Source organism: Drosophila persimilis, unplaced genomic scaffold (genome assembly GCF_003286085.1).
Source record: "Drosophila persimilis strain 14011-0111.01,24,50 unplaced genomic scaffold, DperRS2 tig00000002-arrow-pilon, whole genome shotgun sequence".
NCBI lineage: Eukaryota > Metazoa > Arthropoda > Insecta > Diptera > Drosophilidae > Drosophila > Drosophila persimilis.
Window position 1 is genome coordinate 20,449,049 of NW_020825289.1, and position 10,752 is coordinate 20,459,800.

Below are 10,752 nucleotides of genomic sequence, written 5' to 3' on the forward strand. Positions count from 1 at the left end.
ACAAATTCAAGTTCTATTTTATATATTCCTCGATTTTGATATTCCGTGGAATATTACTAGCTATATAGAACATTTAGCCGTGCCCACATAAATTTAGCCCATTGATGAATCAATTTTCTACTTAACTGGCTTATTTTTATTACTTGCTTTTATTGTATTTTGACTAAAACAAGGTTTGAACAAAATAGTTCAACAAAAAATCAGTCGCAATGTTGCTGGTATTTAAAGACATGATGAGTGTATAGGTCTTTGTACACCCTATTTCCTTAATTTTATATGAAGATGAAACGTGATTTATAAAGAAATTTTCCCAAATTGATATTCTTTAGACATATGCAAGTACATTACTAGTATCTTGTATATATTTATCTCGATCCTGATACCTACTGAGCCTTGGAAGACAAACGTGTTCACAGTTCTATAATACCCCTTTCTCTAGGGTATGAAAACTAGTGTTGCCGGTAATCATTGTCGTCAACCGGTTATTTATCAATAAATACTCGTTTTTGATCTTCCGTCGAATATTACTAGCTACCTAAGACCCTCAGGTCTGAACTCATAATTTTATCCAATTATTACATAAATTTCCTACAAGACTGGTCAACTTTAAGTTCTCATCATTATTGGATTGTTTATAAAATAAGGTTTAAGCAAAACAGACCAACAAAAATGTCCACTAAATTAATTACCTTACATGGGAACTACACGTTTGCTACATATTAACTACATTTTCATGTAATTACCAAAGGCGACACCTGAAGGCAAAATGTGTACGTTTCAAACATTTTTGCCCGTTTTTTTTTTCATATAAGCCCCATGGCAGCGCCAGTGTGAAAAAGTTCCGTTATCTACTATTTAATATGCATTTTTTCCGACATTTTTGAAAAAATTGAGGTTTTGATGGAAAACGATCAGGAATTCGATGCTGATCACGAATTGGTATTCGATGTGGCCTGGGATATGGCTCTAAGGGGCTTTTCTACACAGTTTCTACATGGGTGCTTTGGTCAAGAGGGTGGGTACATAACGCGTCTTAAAAGTATACGCTCAGAAATATACCAAAATATACCGTCTCATTTTCAAAATTCACCGTAAATTGGTCGATATTGTCTCTGAAGATCTGGCAGCACTGAAAAATCAAGCTGAAAAATCAATAGTCTGGCCATAGCATGCAAAAATGCTCAAATTCGCATAACATAACGACAAACTCGCAGTTTTAAATTAGCAGTAATTAGATAAGTTAACGAATATTTAAATACAGTCAATGTATGCACTAACGAAAATGGTAAATATTGTAGCAAAATATGTATAGTTTCTTCGCAAAAAAAATCAAATAAACCGCCAAGGACAACAAACTCGGACGCTAAAAATTCGAAGTATTAAAAATAAATGATGAATACACGGTTTAAGCTGTGCGACATTGAATCCTGTTTCAATGCCGTGTCTCCAAAAATAAAATAACAGCCAACATTCCGAAGCGCACGAGTACTTTTGGCATGCTCACGAAAATCCAGGTCCAACGACTCCAACGGTTAAGACAGGCAAAGCTAAAACAGTGCGCGTACAAACAATTTTACTTTCGCTTAGTCGCAGTCGCAGTCAGTGCGTTTGAAAGCGAAATGGAAATGGAAAACGTTTGGGAGAAACCCCGCAGAAAATTCATAATATATATATGTATAAATGAGTACTCGCATACAAGTATGGGTGTGCCAATGTTCGCGTGTGTGTGATAATAAGAGAGAAAGAGAGAGAGAAGAAAGCTGTGAAATAATGGAAACGGAAAAATATCAAAACACAAAATATATATTCAAAAATGCTCGGAATGGGAAGAGAGCACTCGCACTGCTCGCCCACAGCTAGAAATGCCCCCGGTGCAGGGGCCCACGTTTCAAATCGTTTTGTCGCACTCATTATTTGATTTTATTCTATTTTATTTGACTTTTGCCGTTTTAGCGGCCAAAATAACGGACCAATGCTCGCCGACGATTAGGAAGAAGAGCACACACACGGCAGAGAGCGCCGTGCAGTCGTGCCGTCCGTTTTTAAAAATTCGCTAATAGTTTCAGAAATTTGCCTGGCTGGCCAGTTCGGGAACAACATTCAAACTTTGCGTAAGATCTTTCGCTCCCCAAGTCTTGGGGCAACCTTTGCGTCCGGGCAACACAGATAAATCCATATATCCATAAAGAAATTGAAACGTTTTTGGAGAAACATTTAATATTATTTATGCGGTCGTTAATTGTGGCAGCGAAACTGAACGCTGCCTACTGTGATGTGATTTCTGTGGGCAGACGGAGAGGAAAATAATGAAAAATTATTAGACGGACCCAAAAGACCGAATTGTGCGAGCTAAAAATAAAAAATATCGGGACTGCTATTTATGTAATAAAGTCTTTTTGTTTTTTTGTTGTCCCACAACAATATTTTAATGTACACGACTTTGCATTGTGATTCTTAATTCGAGATCAATGATCAGTGAACGTCGACCTGGGGTGAACTGGAGCGTGTTACTACATTATTGTACCCCAAGTCTATGTATTGTATATTTCAGATAATGCTTTAAACGTACAGAAACCCCATCTACAATCTACAATTAACAAAAATGAGCCAATGTCAAAGTTAACCGCAAACTGGAGCCACATTTAGCAGCTGCATTCAGAGAGCAAAGCATAGCAATTCAACGAACCAAGCAAATCAGATCAGGAATACTTAAGCCTTAGGTTTTAGCTTTAACTATAGGAGAGGAACGAATAGGAAACGACTACGAAATGCCTTCAGCAGCCACGAAGAAACGGCCATCCGTTGTCAAGGAGGAGGAGGGTATGACGCCCAAGAAGACGGCCCTGATCATTGTCACCGTCATTGGATGCATTGCCATATTGTGGCCAAAGGTCTTCCATCCCATGATGTTCGGTTCTGCGCCGCCGCCGCCCCCCCAGCAGCAGAACTTAAAGGAGCAGAGGAGCGGGGCACCGGGCGGTGAGTTGAGTGGCAATGTTTCCGCAATTAGAATCGAAAATTTATTAGTTATTTCTTTTTATTTATTATTGTCTCTGTGCGCCTCTGTGTCTGTGTGTGCGTGTGTGTGTATTTGTGTGTTCGCCTGTCCTGTTTGGTGTTTTAGGCTGTTGTGATGTTGTGCTCGACAGGGAACAGTTCATGAACGCAACGAAGCCGGATGCTGCCGTACCGTTTGGGCCCCACCTCTACCGGAAACATATTAACCTGTACACGGGTGAAATAAGTAGGTCGCTCCCTCCATTGGAGCACAGCACTTTCCCTCCATATCTCCGTTAATAATCGAAATCGGTATTTGCATTTCTGCTTTAACTTTTAAAGGGCTTTTTTCACTAACTTTAAATCGATTCGATTTACCTAACAAATCCCTACTATAAAGGGTCTGTTCTTCGCATACCCTAACCTCATTTTGTGTTTGTTTTATTTGAAAAGGCAAAGCCGAAAAGTCGTAGCCGAAATAATTGATATAATAATGTTCTTGCCAGGTCTGCGACAGGAGCGTCCGGCCCACCTACATCCAGAGTCCATATACCAGGCGATGCGGGAGCGTGGACGCGCCATACCAGCCACATCCACCGTGCCCATTGTTGAACGCAAAAGTTCAGCAAGTAATCCGCCCCCGCGCATCGTAGACGGACGGGTGAGTTATGCTATCCATCTTGCATTGTGCATTGTTCTCTGGAACGATGATTACACTCGATCATCCAATCCCGATGGTAATAATGGGATCGACGATGGAGCGGATGAGACATCATCGCTCTCGTTGGAAGTCATTTATAAATAGAAAAAGTTTATTTTATTTTGGTTTTGTTTTTGTTTTTATGACACTGCACGCAAACTGAAGGCAAAAGACAGCGCAAACGAAACAAAAACTGTAAAGGATGAGTGGGAGAACAGAAAACTGTGGGGTTGGGTTGTACGAGTACATATTGAACTTGTGCCAAATTCAATGCGCCAGTTCCATCTCATCTCATCTCATTTCATAGTAGTCTGTGCTCTCATCTGTACGAGTAGCACACAAAAGAGGACTGCAAACACAGAGAATAAATGAATTGAACTATATGTTGCCCCTGTCCGAAACCATTGAGCCGGATACAGAAATATGAATGCCACAAGTTACAGCATGAATGGGTGTTTTTTAACAATTGCTTTAGGAAAAGTTTGCCGGACTCATGGTGTATTCTGCTCTAAATGATTATCCAATTTAATTTATATCCTATAATGCTCTCGTCTTGCTTCTTCATTCAGCCTGGTCCCATTCCTGGAATGCGTCCTCCAATGGGAGCCGGAGCTCTGCAACAGCCCCAGCAGCGGGGCAGCAGCATGTGCTTTCTAATGCCCCTCTACACAATCGGAATTGTCGTTTTCTTTGGCTACACGATAATGAAGGTAAGGATTTATCCTGCAGATCCTCATTCAAAGAATTCGTCCCAATCTTGTTTTTCTACACAGATTGCTTTCAAGAAGCAAGTCCCCAATGCACCATACGGACCAGCACCATCGGATACCGGCTTTCGGCAGCAGGTCTTTGGCCAACAACAGGAACACAGCCAGGTGGAGGATTTGGGCGGCACCAAATTGGGTGAGTTTCCAGACTAGTTCCAGTCACTTTTATTATTTATTCTTCTTGTAGTTCTTACACACCACAATGCAGCAGCCACACAGACCAAATATCCATCCACCATATACAACACACAACCCGTAACCCAAACACACACCCACCAGTCGATCCGATCCTAACCGAACCAATCATTTTTGTACTTTTCTGCTTCCGCCCATGCACACATCTGCATCTGTATCTGCATCTGCATCTGCCCTATGCCTACATATGCGATAAGGCTGGCGAGAACACCAGACAAGTAAGCCACATATGGATAAGAAGATCCGAAGAATTTTGTTCGTTTCTTGATTTCGGTTCTAGTCCACTGCGTAGTCGATTGGATGATGGCGAAGGAAAACTTCGCGCCCATTCTTGAGTTTTGAAATATGTCCTCCTCATTTGGTTTAGTATCTTTTTGCGGATATATATGTATAGTTTGTTTATTGTGTAGATGTGTACCTATTATGTATTCTAGATGTTGTATATTGTATATATAGTAAGTAAGTGTTTACTAACTCATAAACCAATCACGAAATCACAGATTTAGTCACGTCCCCCCACACATGAATATATATGTAGTTTGTTCTGATTTGCCCACCTCCCCTCCCCCCCCTGTAAATACATTAGTTTTCTAGTCTCGTTTGTCCTTTTGGCGTCAAAATCTCAATCTCAAAGCAAAACTCGTACGAAAATTTTATAGGAATTGCAGCAGTTAAGGCGAAGGCGCATGAGGCCCCAACGAATGGAAGACAGCGGAGCCGAAGCCGGAGCCGGAGCCACGACGAGGAGCTCTACAATGCCAGCGTGTCGGCCACCGAGGTGGCCAGCAATCTGTCTATCTCCCTCAAGCACCACCAGGAGCAGATGGAGAAGGAGCAGCTGATGGAGATTGAGAAGTTGCGCCAGAAGCTCGAGGATACGGAGCGGGCGATGGCCAAGCTGATTGCCGAAATGAACACCGATCAGTATGAGGCAAAGGTTAGCATCGTCACAACAACCACCACAGTGCACTGTTCCGATATGGGACCCAGATACAGATTACAATAGCATTTTCTATATCATTTTTGACGATCGTAGCGTAATCAGCCAGGCACCACCGCCGACACCATTCGATATCATTTATTAATACTTATCCTGTTTCTTTGTGTTCTCATTTTCAAGATGATTGCCATGAAGTTTCTCAAGCGGCAGCCAAATTTCTAAAACAAAAACAAAAACAACATTCAATTCACATAGAATCAATCAATCAATCAGACCAAAATTCAGATCAAAGATCATACCTAAGTACAAGCCAACAATAGATTACTTCTTGTTTTTTCGGTTTCAAGTAGATAGATGAAATGAATTGAATTGAATCCTTTGGAATGGTTCCCCTTGCTCCCCTTCCCCCTTTTCACGATCAAAATTCTTCTTCTATCCCCCAGCAGCGGCATGTTAACCGTTAACCTTTACCCCTGTGTATAATATCATTGTCTCACTCTCACTCCACTCTCTCTGTCTGTAACTATTGCATGGAGCGGAACTTTCTCTCTCACTCTCTCTCTCTCCCTCCACCGCTCTATCACTGTTCTACTCGTTATTTTGCTCGTCTGCAGTCTATCGGCATGCGATACGATATGATACGATACGATTCCTTTTACTAACTAACTTTAATGTAAATGTAATACCTGCACCTCTGTGTCTAAACTATTTCAACTAAATTCTTATGATGGGGACATATTTTACAATTCAATCTGGCCAATCTCTATCCGAAATTAATACTAGTATTCTCTAGAGTCTAGACTGAAACCATCACATTGCCAATAAACTCGTACTCATGCCATTTTATATGCTATAGGATTTACCATATATAAATATTCACATATCTGTCGTTTCTACGTTTTCCATGTATCTCACTCTCATGTGTAATCAAACCAATCGAAAAATGAAATGTTTTGTAATGAAACGAAATCTGTGATACCATGATAAACGAAACCCAAACCGAAACGAAACCCGAACTTTTGTATAGTTGTAACGGCGATACAAGGTTTGATAGACGCTGCCGATGAGCAATTGAACGTTCGAGACAAGCAGAGGAGTGATACTGAAACTGATTTGAATAAGGTTAGAGGCCGTCAAAGGGTCCCCACACGGCAATGCAATCGTTGAACATTTTTTGAATATTTTTTGATATACATATGCAATATCTGAATATCTGATTATCTGAATACCTGAATATATCTAATTACGTATTCTTTCTGTTAATTAACCAAGAACCTTCGTCTAATTGAGTTTTTCGTTGCGTTTCACCTAACCACAAATTGAAGTAATTAATTTCTCGATTTATGATTTTTAATGTTTGAGGCTGTAGAAATGCTTGAGTCCAATCCGGAGATTTATGTGCATCTCTAACAGAACTTTTCATATGCCCAATCCCTAGCAAAACGACAACGAAAAAACGAAAGATCAACTGGAGAAGGACAAGGAGAAGGACAACATTTCCTCCAATGGGCATGCAAACGTAAACACCACCGACCAGGGTGCGGATCCGGCTGCAAAGGGAGTCAAACAGCAACAACAGCGAAAGCGTCGGGACCTGAGCGCTGAGCGGGAACTAACGGTAAAAATATATCTCTAAAATATATATTTTTGTAGATTTGTTGATGTAAATAACCCATTGTTGGCTCAGGTACTGGGCATGGAGGTAACAGCCAGTTGCGAGGGCGGCCGCAAATGGACCGGACGCCCTCCAACGCCTGTTTTCCGAGCACCAATCGAACATGTAAGTGCCACGGCAGCACCAGCACCAGCCCCCCCGCAGAACAGATCCAATAGAAACTATAGCTGTCCAACTACTAGCATTGTGCTTTGCTAAGAAAATAATGCTTACACTCTTCACAATTCCAGTCCAAATTGGAAGGAAACCTACCCGAGCCGCAGTCCATTTACTTGGAAGGCGCTCTGGCACACGATTCTCAGATTTTGGTGGCCGACGCCCAGACCAAGCGCGAGGAGGTCTACGACACTGAGCTCAATGGATCCGCCGAGGAGCCAGCCGTAAGAGCAGCGCAGCACTCTACTCTCTCCTTTCTGAATACGCGTTTCTAATTGACTATTCGACTATTCTCACTTTCAGGTCATTCTTAGCAGTAAGATGACATTATCATTGATTAATTTGGATGCAAATCAACAAAATGGCAATTGGGGCAAACCCGAAATCGAGAGTCCCCTGGCTGATGATATCGAAATAATTGGGCACGACGAGCAATAGAGATACTAATACTTACATACATATACAAATACAAATATTTGTATCGATGATGACCTAATTTGGATGGAATTATTGCAGGAGCAGAGTGAACTAATTAGCAAATTACGACTGATTAACATGAAACAGAATTGCCAATAATTTGATATCTAATTTGTACATATATACATATTGTATTGTATGTTTTGATATATTCGTTTTGCTTTCGAAAACGCCAACACGTACATGTACATGTACTGGCCCCCCTCCAACTGCTCCAAGAAATTGTGCCCCACTTTGGTCAAACGTACTCAGATTTGCCCTCGATCGCCTGATTTTATGTGAATAATGTTAGTTGAAACTCAAGGCAAGAACTAGTCTACCACTAAACTAAGCGCATACGATAAATTCGAAAATCGCATCGTCTATTATTCTGCACTCTACTCGTATAATACTTTTGCATAATACCCTTCCTCTCGTCACGTTGCGTGGGAATGAAAAATTACCTTAATAAAAAGCGTTCTATTGCACCTTATGAATAAAGGACTAGTGCCACAGCGTTTGTGAAGCTAGTATAGAGAATAAATTATAAACCGGACTTGAAAACGAAAAAATGTACGCTCATTTACTGATATTATTGAATCTAATATTAGAGAGGGGGCTCTAAAATCTTTTCATTTAGATTCACTTTAACATTAAATATAATTTTGAATCAACCGCTCGATTGAAACAAGTTGCTCCATTTCGCGCTTAACAGCACCTCGTTGCCTCTTTAGCGCTTAACAGCACATTCCGTGCACTATTTTTCCATTGCATGTGTACACACTGCCCATCAGCTGTTTGTAGTAAAATCTTGGCTGCGTTTCTGAAATAATTACGTAAATATCGGCAGGTTAGTGTATTTAACAATAATTATAATTGAATAGTCCATGATGTCGCTGCAGACATGTCCCGCAACGCTGAAGACCGCTCCCTGTGGTGGCTAAATTGCAGCGGGTAGAATAGATTCCCATGATTTTGCTTGTTGCTAATGATTTGTGTATTTTTCCTTGTGGTAAACAGCCACCATGTCGATCTTGCGCTCCAAGTACTACGATCATCCCGAGGGGGAAGATGCCTTTGGCAAGACTGTGGCCACCAGCAAATACGCCGTCGCCGCCGGCCTGGCCTGGTCCACAGTCGATGTGCTGACGCTGGCGAAGCCAAAGGGCTACCTGCCCACGCTGGGGCGCTTTGCCTACAACACCGGCCCGCTGATAGGTATGGCCACAGCATTTACTATCACGACACTGGCAGCCACCAATGCTCGCGGAAAGGATGACAAGTGAGTGGGCGATGCGATACAAGCTTGGACTGACTGACTCCCCGGAGTAACGATTATTTTAATTGCAGAATTAACTACTTGCTGGGAGGATTCGCTGCTGGGAGCGTCTTCGGGGCCTGGAAACACAACCATGTGGCCGGTCTCTGTGCTGGTCTCTTCCTAGGTGAGCTTCCGCTACCGCGTTTCTTCCCATTTGCTTATACTCACCCAACGCTGTCTCTGTCTCTTCCACAGGCATTGCTGGTGTCATCAAGAAGATGTCCATCGAACAGGGCTGGGAGTTCTTTCCCGACACACCCACCAAGCAGTACGGCGGCCTCAACATAGCCCAAAACGATTGGACCATTATGGCCGATCGTCCCAAGGGCTGGACCTCCGAGAAGCAGTCCTAGACGTGGAGTCATCGTTCTTATGTTTAGTGTAATGATTCAATTAGTGAAGGATAAGGCCAAATTCCTGTGCGCCCCGAATGCAGCTGCAGCCGAATAAATGCCAAGTGAGAAGTGATAATGTCAGTTGAAGCCCAATCTGCAGTTGTCCATTCCCAATATCAAATGGTGCCACAGACAGGCCAACAGGCACGGCTCCGTGGGCCTCATAGATATGCAAACCAGTCGAATGTGCCACAAAAAGCTTATCAGCTCTTGGCGTGAATGAATGACGGCCGGCCCAACGACTTGGTGGGACCTGGGGAGCCGCAGCAGAAAAAACAGAAAACTAAAAGAAGCATGGGGGAACGAGTCACGCTCCTATGTGGTTCCAACAGTTTATTTCTTTATTTTCGACGGCCCATTTAAAAATCCATGAATGTGCATTTACTCATGTTTGGGCCTTTTCACTTTATGTACGCCACGGCTTTCGTCGAGCCGGCCGTATGAGGTGAGTCATGCCGCATGACAGATGTACATATGTATGTACGTCCATGTGTACGTCTTGGGCATACTAATGCTACTTTTCGTTTTGGGTTCCTGCTGAATCTATTGCTTTAGCTCAACCACCAGAAATTCCCTTTGTGCAGCGAGGTTTGGCCAATACTTCCTCTACCTTAACCTTTGCCAACCTCAGAATCTCTGCGCAGAGTTGTTGCTTTGGCCCGGGCTTGTTTTGCTGTTTATTTTTGCCGTTTCGCCTTTCATACCTCCTCCTCGGGACGGACCAAGGCATCTTGGGCAGGTCTTGGCTTTTTTGTTGGCTGTTATGAAAGAAGAAAGTTTGGTGACCCTTAAGCCGACAGCCGTTAAATCTTTGGTTTCGACAATATCCCTCCTTATATAAGTGATTCTGATGTATGTAATAATGATGCTGGTGTTATGAATGTTCTGGCTGGGATGGGGGCATCGTAGAACTCGCCAAACATTTCTCTCGCCACTCACCTTGATCTTTAGTCCATGTGGCCCACATCCACATCCACAACCCCGCCCGGCGTTGCCTTCCCTCCTCAGGCTGGAAACCAGTCGAGCAGCTTGCCCCGAAGCAAATTAAAGTGCGCCGAGCGGAGAAGACTCGCGCTGAATCTGTATCCGAATCTGAATCCGACGCTGACTAATCTGTGGCAGCTGGCTCTGGCTTTGGCTCCACTTCACT

The 10,752-nt window shown here is 42.6% G+C and overlaps 2 protein-coding genes across 21 annotated transcripts; both read left to right on the top strand.

Moving 5' to 3' along the window:
• Positions 1–2,034: 2,034 nt before the first annotated feature.
• Positions 2,035–8,442, top strand: LOC6600908 (resistance to inhibitors of cholinesterase protein 3). Of its 20 annotated transcripts, none has more exons than XM_026985322.1 (12): positions 2,038–2,111; positions 2,552–2,979; positions 3,125–3,244; positions 3,504–3,658; positions 4,267–4,407; positions 4,471–4,600; positions 4,857–4,877; positions 5,319–5,596; positions 7,038–7,217; positions 7,287–7,379; positions 7,505–7,654; positions 7,734–8,442. In XM_026985322.1, exons 2-12 carry the CDS (start codon positions 2,769–2,771, stop codon positions 7,866–7,868), a joined length of 1,614 nt encoding a protein of 537 aa, XP_026841123.1. In that variant the 5' UTR covers positions 2,038–2,111; positions 2,552–2,768; the 3' UTR covers positions 7,869–8,442. The 20 variants fall into 20 exon arrangements, 19 of the variants coding, with proteins under 19 accessions (XP_026841139.1, XP_026841138.1, XP_026841125.1 ...); XM_026985328.1 differs by lacking the exon at positions 5,319–5,596 and adding an exon at positions 6,627–6,721 and having other exon boundaries at positions 2,040–2,111; XM_026985324.1 differs by lacking the exon at positions 7,287–7,379 and having other exon boundaries at positions 2,037–2,111; positions 7,734–7,868.
• A 464-nt stretch (positions 8,443–8,906) lies between these two features.
• Positions 8,907–9,689, top strand: LOC6600907 (NADH dehydrogenase [ubiquinone] 1 alpha subcomplex subunit 11). The gene is made up of 3 exons (XM_002025880.2): positions 8,907–9,168; positions 9,237–9,331; positions 9,403–9,689. The coding sequence occupies exons 1-3, from the start codon at positions 8,912–8,914 to the stop codon at positions 9,558–9,560; spliced, it is 510 nt and encodes a 169-aa protein (XP_002025916.1). The 5' UTR covers positions 8,907–8,911; the 3' UTR covers positions 9,561–9,689.
• Positions 9,690–10,752: the final 1,063 nt, after the last annotated feature.